The sequence below is a fragment of the Scardinius erythrophthalmus genome (assembly GCF_964197995.2).
Source record: "Scardinius erythrophthalmus genome assembly, chromosome: 18".
Taxonomy (NCBI): domain Eukaryota; kingdom Metazoa; phylum Chordata; class Actinopteri; order Cypriniformes; family Leuciscidae; genus Scardinius; species Scardinius erythrophthalmus.
In genome coordinates this window covers 14,419,431-14,434,824 of record NC_138238.1, presented here as the reverse complement: position 1 = coordinate 14,434,824, position 15,394 = coordinate 14,419,431, and the positions used below count along the sequence as shown (strand labels likewise).

The 15,394-nt window shown below is 37.6% G+C and overlaps 2 protein-coding genes and 1 long non-coding RNA gene across 3 annotated transcripts in view; 2 read left to right on the top strand and 1 right to left on the bottom strand.

The window, feature by feature from the left end:
• The window catches only part of mta3 (metastasis associated 1 family, member 3), a 37,011-nt gene extending 34,778 nt beyond the window's left edge, over positions 1 to 2,233 (top strand). Inside the window, exon 19 of the mRNA XM_081393097.1 lies at positions 1,069 to 2,233. Coding sequence (XP_081249223.1) covers positions 1,069 to 1,234 — 166 coding nt within the window. The 3' untranslated portion in view covers positions 1,235 to 2,233. The remainder of the gene's footprint in view (positions 1 to 1,068) is intronic.
• LOC308707041 (oxoeicosanoid receptor 1-like) lies at positions 1,690 to 5,138 on the bottom strand. The gene is made up of 2 exons (XM_081393096.1): positions 4,398 to 5,138; positions 1,690 to 3,627 (listed from the first exon to the last, which is right to left on the bottom strand). Exon 2 carries the CDS (start codon positions 3,599 to 3,601, stop codon positions 2,654 to 2,656), a length of 948 nt encoding a protein of 315 aa, XP_081249222.1. The 5' UTR covers positions 3,602 to 3,627; positions 4,398 to 5,138; the 3' UTR covers positions 1,690 to 2,653.
• A 5,710-nt stretch (positions 5,139 to 10,848) lies between these two features.
• The window catches only part of LOC308706425, a 30,336-nt gene continuing 25,790 nt past the window's right edge, over positions 10,849 to 15,394 (top strand). Inside the window, exon 1 of the long non-coding RNA XR_014032033.1 lies at positions 10,849 to 10,954. This is a non-coding gene — a long non-coding RNA (uncharacterized lncRNA). The remainder of the gene's footprint in view (positions 10,955 to 15,394) is intronic.

Sequence of the window (15,394 nt, the reverse complement as noted above, 5' to 3'; positions counted from 1 at the left end):
TGTTCGAGACCCAGTTAACGGTTCTTTTATTAAGGGCTGTCCCCTGTGGTTGCCTGTAGGCCTCATTCATTTTGCATGAACATTAGACGATTCTTTCCTTTCTCTTTATGTTATGGACCTGATCACGACTCGAGTAAAACATTATTTATGTCCCAAAGCCATCGATAAATTGCTTAATAATTAAGCTCTAATATCTGTAACGTGCCAAGCTGAACACAATTGTGCTGTGATACACACAGGAAAACCAAAACCAATTCCAGTTCAGCTTTCTTGATATTTTAGAAATATCCTGCTTGCACACAAATTATTGCACAACACAGGGTGTTAGGTTACATGATAGTTTCATGAGCATTCAAAATGATTGCAGTGCCTCTATAGTCAAAGTTATAGGCTATATACTTTTGATACAAGTTTTTTTTTTTTTTTTTTAAGAAGCCTCTTATGCTGAACATTCACACCAGGAACGATAACTATACATATAACTACTGCGATATGTTAGCCACCAGCGGACGATGTCTTTTTGTTTTGTCGTCTGTCGCTTTAAATGCTAAAAGCAGGAAGAATTCTGATTGGTTGTCAATGTTTTTTTATTTATCGTTCATCAGCTGAAAAAAAATAAGAATTTTGAAAGTGACTACGATATCATTTCTCTGTGCCGTTCCGTTATTGTTATAGTTGTGGACTCTGGTATTCTTTTATAGGCTTTTCAAAACGATTGTTAGAACTATATATTTATGGTTATCATTATAGTTATCGACCGTCCTTGGGTGTGAACGAGCTTTAAGGCTGCATTTATTAGATAAGAAATAACAGTAATACTGTAAAATAGAATTACAATTTACCTAATTAGAAAATAACAATATAATATATCCTTCAGGGATAATAAGGTATTTTTTCATAAATTATATAACAAAAAACACATTTATCCAGCTCAGCCATAAATCAAACCAAAAAAAAAAAAAAAAAAAAGTAGGCCTATCAAATGTGTTGTTAAATGTAAGTTTTGCATGATTGGTGACATTACCAAAGACAATGATATGTTATGTTTTATTTCCCTGTTCCTCTCAGGAAAGCCAGGAGGCTGCTCTCCCGTTCACAATTAAGAAGAGCATGTAGACAACCATGTGAGCAGATCAGCCTACGCAGGGTCCCTCAGGGGCCGGCACAGGTACCTGTACTGGCGCCCCCTCACCCCAGTTTACGGATGCGAGGTCCAATCGTCATCCATGACTGACATTCATTTGCATTGTTCTCCTCAGTCTGTCAGTTTATGGTTTGGAGTTTCATTTGCCTATTCAATTTGCTTCCTCTTATTCTACTTCTTCTAAAACTTTCGCTTCCACCTCTGGACAAAAGGCTCATAATAATAAAGCATTTAGCTAATAACCCAACCACAAAAAAAAATGATACTTGTATATTCAGCACCTCCTTGGATGGCAGCCTACGGCTCTTGTTTCAGTATCTTTCTAAGTACTAAATGCTCATTAAGTTTCAATACAAGCGCAACTTAAACACTTTTACCTTACAGCAACATATAACGTCGGCTCTGAGCACTGAGAATCTATGGCTGTGGCAACTAAACTTACAGGGTTCCACAAATGTGTATCATGTACAGATCAACGCTGATGCTGACCATTCAACAGACTCTTTTGAGAAGTGTTAGTGTACTCATTGTAAATTCAGTTAGCTCTGCATTGAATGGTTTCCTTTATTTCTCTGTATCTTCTGTGCGTATCATGACAAGTACAAGTTTGTGAGCTGTTTTTATATTGTATTCATGCGAGGACTGAATTGGATGTTGATTTACTGGGTAATTGGTGGTTTTAACTGAGAGCATGTTTCAATCGAATCTTTTAACTGGAGATGTTGTAATGATTTGTGGAAGTCAAAGCTTTGCAACTCTTAAATATTCATTCAGGACATTATGGTTCTGTTCCCCTCTTTCAGATGCCAGTAATACCCTTTAGATGTTTGTAAGAAATTGATTCATTGGCTTCTTAACAAATAAAGCCAATTTTTCAGCACTTCACCAATTAAAATGACAAACTGACCCTTGGCAGAAGTCATAATTCAAATTTGGCTAAGGGAATATTCATTATCCCGGCTGTGTATATAGCATGTAACAGTGAAACAATAAGCTATTTTGTTTTCAATGCCTCATACATTTTTGTTGTATTTCATTGTATGTCACACATTTACTGAAAAATGCTAAATAAAAAAGCGCAGTACAGATTGTACGTCTGTGTAATAGTACAAAAAGCAAACGGTGTACAGTATACCATATAGACAATTTAGGGCAAACTTATAATTCATTAGGTCACTATTCAGAGTTCAAGCCGCTCTTAAAGGGATAGTTCTGTCATCAATGTTCATTTTCTATCATGACTTTCTTCGGATGTATAACAAAAGAGGATATTTTGAAATATACAATGAAACCAATGGGGCCTGAAATTGCTGTTTTAGACCACACTGACTTAAATGGACAAAAAAATATTGTCTTTAGTTTTCCGGAAAAGAAATAAAGCCATGCAGGTTTGGATCAACATGAGGGGTGAGTAATTGATGAATGCATTTTCATTTTTAGGTGAACTGTTCCTTTAAGACACATTTTATTTTCACCCTCCCAATTGCAATGATTGTAACAAACAGTTTCTCAGGTAGATTGTTTTTTTCTGTTCGTCTTCACGCTCATCTTGAACTTCGTCAGCCCCGCTGAGTTGGTTTTGCCTTTCAAGGTGTCACGGAACCAAGCGTTACTGTGGCAGTATATGACTGGATCCAGTGCACAGTTCATGTAGGATAAAGCTAAAGAGGCATGCAGACAAACTATGAGGACTTCAGAACAGGGAAACACTTGAAGTAAGATGCCAAAAGTGACTGTAGGTAGGAAACACAAAACAAACATGATCACAAGAAACAGAAGCAATCTCACTGCCCGCTTCACCCTGCGGTGTGCCCCCTTAGACTGCCGACAGTGGACGTGAGAGAAAACACGCACAAAACTGAAGACCACCAGTGTGAACCCAAGCAGGGCCTCCATCAGCTGTACTGAATTATATATCCTCATTTGAACCGACGGACGTGTCCATGACAGATAACTGTGGCATGTGAGCTTCGACGAGTTTTTCTGTGATGCGAGAGCCAGGTTCAAGGGGGCTGGAAGGCGAAGGAGTAGAACACCCACCCAAACTGTGCTAACCAACACTATTGCTTGTCTCACACTCATTCGACAAATGCGATGGTGTGGGTGAAGAATCCTGAAGAAGCGGTCCACGGCTAAAATTGACATGAAAGCCATGCTTGTTGAGTTGTTTACAGATATAATATACAGAACGAAGCGGCAAAAGGATTCACCAAATATCCAGTCTTCACCACGGAAGAGATAGTCTATGAGGAAAGGCAGCCCAGTGAGGAGTAGGAGGTCGGATATTACCAAGCAGAAGACGTACACATTGCAAGCTTTCCATGGAGACTTGAAGAACAAAATCCACAGGGCAAACACAATTCCAGGCAAGCCAAAGATGAACTCCAAAATCAGAATGGGCTTTAAAATGGAAGAAACAAGAGTCTGAGATTCCATGCAGGAGGTGATGTTACTCATGATGAAAAGCAGTGCGACCTTGTAACCTAAAAGTACATTAATATTGTGTTAAGACAGTTAATAGGTAAAACACAGGAAAATCCTGATACGCATAAGTGTCACACATTTGTAATTTACTATTAAACTTTAGGGGTGAGCAGGGCACAACCTAACGCAGGGCTAGTTGTAACACATGGTTTAAAGATTCCTCACATGCTAGCATGACAAACTTAGTGTATTTACTTACAAGTTCCCATATCAAAACTATATAGAGAAAAAACAGCAGCAAAATTTAATTAGCTTATTTTTAATTATTAGAAAAATTATTTTCTATGAAAAGTTACTAATTGTATTTTATTAAAAAAATATATTAGTCTGCATTGTATATCTTTTGAGTAGCTAGTTCAGATCATATTTCAAGTTGTCATATTATGGTAAAGTTACATTGAGCCCCTCACATGGGGCGTGTTGTCACACTTCGTTTATTTTGGGGTAAATAAAGAAAAAGTAGCCTATACACTCTAATAATAAAACAAGACCACACAATTGTACTAGAAGTGTGAAATTAATGTGGGAAAAAAAGATAAATATCCTACTCTGAACCCCAAGTGGATTTACACAAACTTAGAAAGTCCAAATGTTTTAGTTTGCGCCCCGTTCTCCCCATAATACTATAGGCTGCAAAATACAAAGATATTGTATTCTGCTCAGTGAATTCTAATCCCCCCAAATTATGTTTTATTAATTCTTAGTCCTTAATTAGTACATATCTGGCAAAATAATAATCAAAGTAAATTAAATGCATTTTCAGACTTACCAAACGACCAGGGCAGGAGATATCGCTGTTGTGGAGGAGATGACAGTTTTGTAACTAACTTGTAAGTTCCTTGTGTGAGGCAACGACAGCACTGTGAGCAGATGAGTCACAGAAAATCCAATTATTTTTACGTTTTTTTGTTATCGTTATTATCTTATTTAGACAGACCGCAAACCCGCATTAACGTCATATTATGTATGCGGTGAATTTCTGACCTTTTGACATGCTGGTAAAAGAGCATAACATTTTGTCAAAATGTGATGTCAACTCAGGCAGAGCCCGTCTATCTCTGACTCAGGGCAGTAGAGCACGTGCAGCCATGACGTCAAAACCCGGAAGACTATTTCGCCAGAGGTTCCCTCGAGATTTTCTAATGGGTTTTTATGATGGGAAAAAGCCATCCAAGATTTCTCTGGGATTGTGTCTTCGTATAGAGTTTACTATTTGTTTGTGAAAAGCATCTCATCTACATTGCTTTGCAAGTGCAGACAGACCCCACCTCTCTCCCAGGTCTGGGATTCTCCCGCATATTGATAGCTGCTCCCTGACGCCCGCAAATAGTACCGGTAATCGGAAAAACAATATCCCGGAAATCGAGCGAGAAAGCTTTTTCAACCTGATATTAAGATCATGCGTTTTCGAACTTGGACGCATTACCGTGCTGTGACTACTAGGCTACTTGCGGACAGTGGAGGGTGGAGAACTTCTCCTCTTTTTCGTCATACTCAACTAAGCCTTCCCGTTTTCTCTAAAGATTTAAACGTATTTTATTACTCATTGAATGTAATTACTAGAATTAATACATTTAGCTAAACATCTCTTATTCTGAAAAAAAGTTATTTGCAGAATCTAATGCTTTTCCCTGTATCATGAAACAATAAAATAATTTAACTCGAAAACATGTTTATGAAGAAATAGAAAGATATGTTATACAGTATCCTCCATGTCTGTTTGATGTTAAAATGTTTTCTGGCATGTTTCTTTAAAGTTAATAAAAATGTGATGCAAAACGTCAAAGTATCGTAAAGTTGTTTAACACAGACCTTAGTCTTCCGGGTTTTAACTTGGATGTGTGATATGAATATATTATGATATATTTTATTTAAAGACAAAAGTTAAAACAATGTAAGTGAGTATCGTTACTTCGTTTAGTGATGCGACAAACACCCAATGGCGTGGATTAACACGCCTGTAATTGATTTGAAATAGGCTTCCTAATCGTTCATGAACTGTGTTATTGCAATGAGTCGCCAGAGCTCCAGTGGCGCAATCGGTTAGCGCGCGGTACTTATACAGCAGTACAAAGCAGAGCAATGCCGAGGTTGTGAGTTCGAGCCTCACCTGGAGCAGAGTTTTGCACGATGACAAAATAGGCGGGTTTCTACCTCTACTCAACGCGTAATAACGCTGGTACACAATCCTACATGGTCACTTATCTAAACATACGTCGGAAACAGATCTATCAAGGATGTCATAACTCACAGTGTCAGGTAAGGATGTCATTGAGCAGTAAATGTGTGGACTTTTAAAGGAAGTGCGTTGTGTGTGAGTAAACCTATGATTATAATGTATTTGGCGTTAATGGCGGAACGTAGCCTCTAAGGGGCAGCATTGACTTAGTTGACATTCGCCACGTGTTAAAACCTCAACGCTCTGGAACTTTACTCTGAAGTGTGTGAGTCTGAGAATGAGTCAGGAATGGCCGTTTTAAATATACAATTCATTATTGTACAGTTTATTTTGTTATATTATTTTATTTTATTTGTTATCTTTATTTTACATCCGGATATAGCTGTATGTTTTCTTCACAGTGAAAATGCTTAATGCATTTATATCGACAGTACCATACAGTGTTTTCTTTGTCACCTTTCCTTTAACTTTACATGGTTGTGTTTTTAAAAGTCTATTTTTCTTCACGTGATTTAGAGGTGTGAGTTGGATGATGATGCTTTACTTAGTCGCAGAACCTGATTTTACCACATGCAACATGTTCCTGGATCAACATCCGTGTTATCCACATCATTTCCCTCTGATTTTAGGGATAGGATTAGGGGTAGGGGTATAGGGATAATGTTATGACTCAATTTTCAGACAGGAAAGTTGTTCCAGGATCAACAAAATATATTGACACAGCCACACGTCTAAATCAGGACGTGCATTTTAGTCATCCAGAAACATCTCATCACATCAATGGCTTCATATGTTTCTGTTTAAATTGATGTTCTTGGCACACTTTTTACTTGTAAACATCACATTTACACATAAACAGCGCAGCCTTGTCAATTCTTTTGGTCTGATCAGATTTCATCTTAGCTCTACCACTGCCAAAACTGTCATGTCAAAATCCCACAAAAGAACTGCTTTGGGTTCTTGATCGAGAAACAGCAGAATTCTCGAATAAATTATTTCACATGCTTTTTGATAATAGCTAACAAGCAGAGTCTGATGCAGACTATCCATCCATCCATCCATCCATCCCTAACCAACACACTACCTATAATAAGCAATATCGGATGAGATACATTTTTATAATAATTTCTAATTATTATTTATAAACATATTAAATATTCAAAACACCATTTATCAATTTAGTTTTTTAAATGACTTACTTTGTTTCTCAGTATTCATGCTTGGCATTTGAGAAAGCCCTGAACTCAACAAGGGAAAAGGGAAGAAAAATAAATGCCTGTATGTGCGGAATGAATGACCATCTTTAACTTCTCAAGTTTTATTTTATTGGCTTGTCACGGCTCATGGATTACCATTAAAGTGCAATCAGCATGAGTGCCTGTGTATGAGTGTGAACCTGTGCTTGTAAAGTGTATGAGCGTGTGTTTGAGTGAACACATTGAGTAATCAGTGGTTAAAGAAAGGAGAACATTGTGGGAACAAATTTTGAAAAATAGGTTTAGGCACACTTTTTTTAAGAGAAGGAGAGAAAGAAAGTAGATAGAGGAATCAAGATAATAGAGAGAAGAACGCGCACACACAATTAAGGAGGCTGAGAGGATTGTCTGGATCAGATTTCTGTGGTAATGGTTGGGTGGGTCAGTGGTTAAACTGCTTCTCACAAACACATTCCAGAGCTGAGGCAGAGCGCATCTGGTGTGCAAGTGCAGACAAGCAGAGCCAAGAGCTTCCCTGCAGCACCTCTCTCTCTTTCTCTCCCTCCCTTTCTCTTTCTTCCTCTTGGGCTCCCTTTCCACATCTTTTTTTTTTTTTTTCTTTTTTTTGAATTCTTTAACACCATGGTTAACCCTCATGTTCTGTTTGTGGTCTCAAAGACCCCAGGGCTATTTTAATTGCAAAAAAAAAAAAAAACTGGCTTGAAGTACAATGTGGACTTTTTCTAATCTTATCAGAATTTATTATAAACAAAATTTCTAACTGATAGCAAATGTCCTCCGATTGAAAATATTACACTGATAGCAAATGTCCTCCAAATGAAAATATTGCATTACTCATGTTACATTTGGGGGTCTCAAAATGGCCGCAAGCAGAAACAACATTACAAACATTACACATTTAAAAAAAGAATACAAATTAAAATAAAGCAATGAGGGTTAACTAAGAAGCTTCTTGGCGCTTTGTTCTGGTTGCCCATCTGTGATTCATGATACAGTCATCATAAATCTTCACTTAGGATTAAATGCTAGTTAACCCGTTAGTGCATCTGTTACTCATATGTGTCCTTCAGTGGTATGTCTATAATATACGAGCCATTTACACAATGCATAAAATCAGCTTTAGCTCCTTTACACAAACACACATGTGCCATTACCCATAATGCCCTGTCAACAGGCTGCGGGAGTTCCTGTATGGGGAAATAAGGGTTTAAATGAGGGAATTGATACTTGGGCCTTAATGTCTGTGCCTTTTGCCCTTACTTTAGCTCAAAACATGACTTTGAACTACTCATTTGAACACTAACGTATAGTGCAGTTACCAGTTACTCAATCTTACTCATCAGCAACCTTCTGCACATTAACTGATTTTTCGATATGACTTGTGTCAAGATGTTTTTTGTTAGGTTCAGTACTTTCATTTGATTGAAAGACAAGATACATTCTCCACTTACTTGTTTACATTGCTTATGTTGTGTTTTCTCTCAGCAACAGTAATGCGACCCTTGGAACATTTCGGTTCTGTTTTTTCTCACTTTTGGTAACAGCTGCTTCGGTGATTTGTGCATATAACATTCTGTTCCTCCCCTCCTCCGCCGAGACACTCGGTGCTTCTTCTTTTCACGCTTTATTAAAGCATCCTAGTTTTTGAGTTCAATTCCTTCACTTTCACAGATATTCAGCCACATAGGGGGGCATATGGTTTTCATTTTAAGTGTGACTCACAGATAAATTGGAGAAATATGCAGTGAAATTCCTGATTAAAACCTTGGCAGTCTTTTTAATTCTCTCAGAGTCATGAATCTTGGGGGAAAACCCATACCATTTTCACCTTTAACCCTCAAAGTTGAGTCTTTTGACCACAGAAGCACATTGTCTAGGATTTCTGCCTTCAAAAAATGCAGAATTCTTGGCCAAACAACCAAAAAAAACCCAAAAAAAACATGACATGACATTGTCCACACAGCCTTGCGAAAAAGAATGTTGGAAGTAATTTAATATTTACACAAAGTAGTGAAAACTGACACGCCAAGCTGGCCGGATTAAACTTTGAGATGTACCTAACGTTGCTTTATGCATGATAGAACTGACATGCTATCATAATCGCTCTCTTCTTATCTGTTATTTTTTTCCAGTGACTGAACCTCATTCTCTTTCACCCTTATTTGAGCCAAGATAACCTGCGTCAAACATATCACTGAGGAATGCTTCAGAGAGGACTTTTAATCAAAGCTGCAAATGTTTTTCTAGAAATGCATGATTGAAAGTAATAGGACTCACATGTATTCCAATCAAATGGAAGTTTTGTAAATCTATCTCTAAAATTAAGTCTTTTGCTTCCTATATCCTTAACCCTTAAATGCATGAATGTTTGCCAATCATTATTACATATTGGGTCTTTAGTGACCCGGATCTACCTATCGTGATAATATAAAACTCTCTTGATATTAGAATAAAAATTACAGAAGAATAAAATTAAGCATATTTTGTTACCTTTTGGAGCTTGGAAGGGTTCAGTTTGAGCAGATGTTTTATACCATCATCACTGTCCTCGTCAGAGCTCATTTCCCAAGACATTCGGCATCTGGATCATATTCGCAAATCTCAAACATATTCTCAAAACTATCATCTTCAAAATCAATATTTTAATTGCTGACAGCTTCTTCACCAGATGCACCATCAAGTGACAGTGACACTAATATTTGACTGCATTCAGTATTTGCTCTGCAGTAAATCGCTGAGACATTTCAAACTTTGCTGATGATACGTCCTATTCGTTTGTTTTCTGCCTGCTGTAACTATGAGTGAAACGTCACTTCATCATTGTGTATCAGACATTGCCACCTTGTAATAAAGGTGAACTGCACTTATTCAGTCATTAAAGATTCAATTATTGTTGTGCAGTAAAAATAAACGTACAAACCTCGGGTCGTTAACAACACTATACAATTTTTACAAAAAAATGTATGGGAAAACAGTCTTTCTTTTAGAATTTTCTTCTTTTTTTCTTGTTACATTGTCTATAATGAATTGATTGAGGAATGTCTATAACTTTAAAAAGTGAATGAGGAGGAGGGTGGTGAATGACATCCTGGGTCACTAAATTATGTTTTATTAACAAAGTTCGGGAGAAGCACGTTCAGATAATTAACCTAATCGTTATGGGTGGAGCTCATCCAGTCAACTCAATTCTCTGGGTTCGGGCCAAATTCCGAGCTCGGAGCCCTCCCCTCGGACAGCACGCCAAATATGCATATCCTTTACTCTATCTAATTATATGTAAGTGTGAACTCGTGAAAGACCCAATGTATGTGTTTAAGGGTTAAAGTCAAGACACGTTGTTTGATAACATCTTGAGCACTGTTCATTGTTCCTCTGACATAACTCTTGTCACACTCATCATGCCATGCCATATCAGTGTCTGACAGGTTTCTGCATGTTCTAAACTGATAAATGTCTCATAGAATATATAAATGAAATAATACAGACTTATAAGGTTCCCAGACAATTATGCTTGCCGTTCTTGTCAACTCCTATGGATGAGAGTGTGTGAATGATGTTCCTGGAGAATGTGGTTTCTGCGGCCAGTGAAAGAGGGTCTGAACTGGCCATGGTGTTTTCAGTGGAGGACATGCAGTTCCTGTTCTTCCAAATGCTTGGGAATAAGTAGCCGCCAAGCTGTGGCTCCAACAGACATTATATCTTGGCTTTTTGCACCCTTCAGCCTGCAATTATGACTAATTTTAGATCCGCTGAGTAACAGGCAAAGAGGTCAAATGTCCACGGTTCGTATTTTGAGCTCTGAATAAATGTTGGTCATATGAGAAACCACAGTTGCCTGAATCTCCCTCTCTCTCTCTCACTATGCTACCATCTCTCCTCCCCGTACAGGGAATATGAATGGACTGTTTTGTCACTCACCACATACCAAAGGTAAATGAGGCTATATAAATTTGTGTTAACACAATTTTATTCATTAACAAAATGGCTTAATATACTTCTGCTTTTTACATCTGAAAACAAAAACTATCATAGGCTGGATGTTCAGTTGTAAAGGGGATGTTGCCCAACTGCAAATATCTTGGACGAACAAAGATTCCCATGGTTGTTGTTTATTTTTATAGGAAGTGGAATTATTTCCACATAAAATGGAGCTGCAAAAAAATGCATAAAGCAGACCACTTGGACAATGCTGTGGCAGGATGTTCTTTTTTGTCATTTCCTGTCACTGGGATGTTTTTCATTTGCTGACTTGTATTGTGTGATGAGTCTGGATTGTGCCAATAGGACAGCCTAAGGCACACTGGAGTTCCAGCAAATTGCAATAGTTTTTGAAGGATCATGTGACACTGAAGACTGAAGTAATGGCTGCTGAAAATTCAGCTTTGCCATCACAGGAATGAATTAAATTTTCATTTTTTTCAACTGTATTTTGATCAAATAAACGTAGCTTTGATGAGCACATATATATATATTTTTTAATCATTCCAAACCTTTGCCCAGTAGTGTTTGTGTATATAGCCTATAGCCTACTTATTTAGAAAAAGTCAGCATTTTCAAATTTCAGACAGAGCCCATGTGTTTCTTGTATGGGATCTATATCCTCAAAGACATGGTCTGTACTGTCAAAACCCATTCAGTGATTCGTGCCATATAGGCTTTATTTAAAGAACATCAAACAACTACATTCAAAGTGTTTTGAAACATGGACTGGCTTATGGTAATGCGATGGTGCAAAGCTTTGTACATTACATTGCGTGTCAATCCTAAAAGCCATGAACATGTCTTGGGATCAACAGGCTTTTAAGATGAACTCATTTGAGGTTTGAATGTTTTTTGTACCATCATCTGGTTCAGCTTGAAGCACAGTTTCCCTCCTTCCCACCACCCATATGATACTCCCTCGGCTCTTAGGGTCTACTAATGACATCACAGCACACATCTTGATAGACGTCAAACATTTTTCACCACAACCAGGTTCAGATGGCACAACTAATGGTCTCCATATGAAGCATGCATAGAAAATGGTCGGTGGGGGGAAGGGATAGGGCTTTGCTGAGCAAAACCAACCGTGAGAATCTCAAATAAAGCCTATGCGACATGTAAAACATCCAATGAGATTGATATAGCATTTATAGAATTTGGTATAGGCTATTTGTTTATTATAGTATTTAGATGAAATCATAAAAGTAAGATGAAATCAGTGGTGTTACCACAGACAATTAGCTATAATGTTATTTTGACTTTACCCTGTCATCATCTCTTTGTTTCGATAACCCTGTGGTTCATTGTAGTGATTAAATCATTGAAGGCCACTGGATCATTGTGCTGTTGGTTAAGTAGGCATTCCTATTCTATTGCATGTATCCAACTATATCTGGCTGGAGGTGAGTCACTTGGCGCTTTCACATATGTAGGCTTTTCGGGACTTTTAATGGCATTTTCCCACTAGTAGTCGTTTCTAAAGAGATGAAGACATTGCAATACAAGTTGTATTGACATTATATGTGAACAAATTGTAAGAGCAATGCTAATTCTTATTGAAAATGAATGATGTCACATCGCGTTGTTGCTGCAAACCGACTTGCCAATTCTCTAATGTAGTTCACTTCATTTTCTGTTCGTTTGTTTTATTGACCTTATGATTTGTTACTGGCTATGCTCAACCGAAGGCTGAACAATTGAAGTTAAATTCAGATAATTGATTCTGTACCCTGTTTGATTGTTTGTAAAGTTGAAGATTTAAAAAAAAGTTCACTTCACTTTTACATCTCGTTGACCATGCGCGCAAGAACCAATGAGGTTTGTATGTCCTTCTTCTCCTTATGGTGTTTTCCTTTCATATCACTCTTTTAAAGCAGTATGATGTTTTATTTGATTCATTTTGACAATATCATAAGATTTTCTATGATATTAAAATGTTCTTTTATGTATTTTACTCCTCGCTGCTCATCGTCTGGCTTCCAGCATCATTCTTCCCTGGTTTCTCACTTCCTCCTGGATCTTTCCAGAGCTCCATGGAGAGTGTATGAAAAACTCTCTCTTCTCTGTTTCTTCCTGCAATCCTTTTCCCAATTATGTTGTGTTCAGTCATCCAAAGGCCACAGTTCCCCAGAGTTCACTGTCTTGATTCAAGAGTTTGATTAAATAAATGACATAATCATTGCTTAAGAAGAATTTTGACATCAAGGCAATTCAATGAAATCAAAATAAATTCGTTCAGAATAAAATATTAAACAGGGATAATTGGGGTCTGGTAAAACCACACAAGGATGTTCTCCCGTGCACATATGCAATTATAACACGTTCGAACAAAGATATAATTATACACCAAGTAGACAGTGTCAGAGGCATCATACTTTAAAATGACTGCTGTTGATAGCCAAAAGTCACATACATACAGTGTTTTCAATAATTTAGTTATTAGAATGTCATGTTCCCATTAACCAAATGTGTGTGGGTGTTTGCTTTTATACACAGTATCATTTATGTTTGATAACTCAAGCCTGAGGCCTGGATACCTTGTACCTCATTCATCACCAGCAGCATTCATCAAGCATAAGACAGCAGATGCTGGCAAAAAATGTGTGTAAAATATTGATGCCATTTTCCTTTTTTTCAGGTTTAGCAAATACACATTACTAAAAGCACAACAGTCCCCATAAGATTGTCAATTTATACCTCAAAAAGGATGTGCATTCTCCATAGATATGATATTCATACTATATTTATAAACCATATACATCTCTTTTTATTGTTCATCTGTATGCAATGTTTCTTTTTGCATTTATCCAGATGACACCTATGTATTATTTAGCAATAATCCTCTAAATTTATTCTTTCCCGCATGTCCAGAACCAGTTCTGACTATAGAATTTGTCATTAAGTGTGTTGTAAGTCTCTTCAGCTGGACAAAAGCTTATTCTTAGATTATGGCAGGAGTCTAGCTTTCTTCAATAAAAAGAAACACTTATCTCTCTGGGTTCTTAAATGTACTAACTAAAAACTTCAGAGGGCATAAGGAGGTTGAGAAAAACTAAAAGAAAAAACAAGGGAGGAAAGTAACTGAGGTTTGTAGAGTGTACAGCTGGAGAAAAAAATGCATCAGAAGCCAAATGAGTTAATTGTATACTGCTCTTGGCTATCTGGTACATTGTAATCACTGCATTGGAAACTCCCCTTGCTTCTGCAACAGAACATTTGTTTCCTCTGGGACAAATATGAGATCTGTTGAAGCTGCTGTGGCATGTGTGTAGCTGGGTTGACCCTGCATTGTGAAATGTTCCTTCATCAATCCTATTTTTAGTTAGCGGTTGTCGTATAATGTACCGACGCTCAGCTCGGCCATATCCCTTTGTAAGGCCGCATCAGTAATCTGAGCATTGAAAAAAAAAAAAAAAAAAAAAAAACCTTCCATATCAGTCAACACATTTTAAATTAATTTTATTGCTGTCTGTTTCATCTGGAGACCCTCCAGATCCTGGAAGAGCTGAGATGTTTGAGAGCACTTGTTTAATGCAGATGCAGTCTATCTGTCAACAGTTTTGGTGTTTGGTGATTTTTTTTTAATTTTTTTTACGTAATGCCACCTGAATGTGCACACACACACGCGGATAAGGGTCCGTCTACAGTATACAGCTGTCTCGATCACTTCTCATAACAGTTCAAACAGGCCTGGTTTTAAAAATAGCTGCAGTCTAATAAAGGCAGATGAACTGGTGGGTCAGGGAGGTGAAGTGAGGTGAAGAGAGAGGAGTGGGGTGGGCAGAACATGGGGTGACTGGCTCAAGTAAACATATGCTTGCTTGAAATTTGTTTTCATAGAATTACTAGAGAGAAGAGATGTGATTGGATTTCCAGCTGATCCCTGGGTGGTTCTTCAGGTTCAAGGCTGTTAGATGCATCCGCGGTATAAGCGTTAGCTGATATCCAGGTCGAGATGGAATTTACCAACTTATTTAGAGACTTAAATATGGTGAAATGTAGAGCACTTCACTCTTGCTAAAAGACAAAATATTTAATAAACAAACATGCAGGGCGAAGATGCCGCATGTGTTGTAGAAGTGTCCCAAATTATGCACTACATACTACTCTGCCACAGAATGCATTAATCGTAGAACGCGCCGTCTCGTATGGAACATTTTACTTTTTCTTTCTACACAGAAGTATTTGCCATTTTCCATGTCAAGCTAATGTTTCATCTGACGTGTTGCTGCTAGCTTTAGCACTTTTAACTCCTCCCCATTTGCTATGCAGAGAAAGCTGAAACTGTTGAGTACATAAAGTGTCCTACATTCAGGTACTCATAGTGCACCGCAGATTTCACAAGAGCCTTATCATGTCTTAGTGTGACTAAGACTGCCACTGAAGACT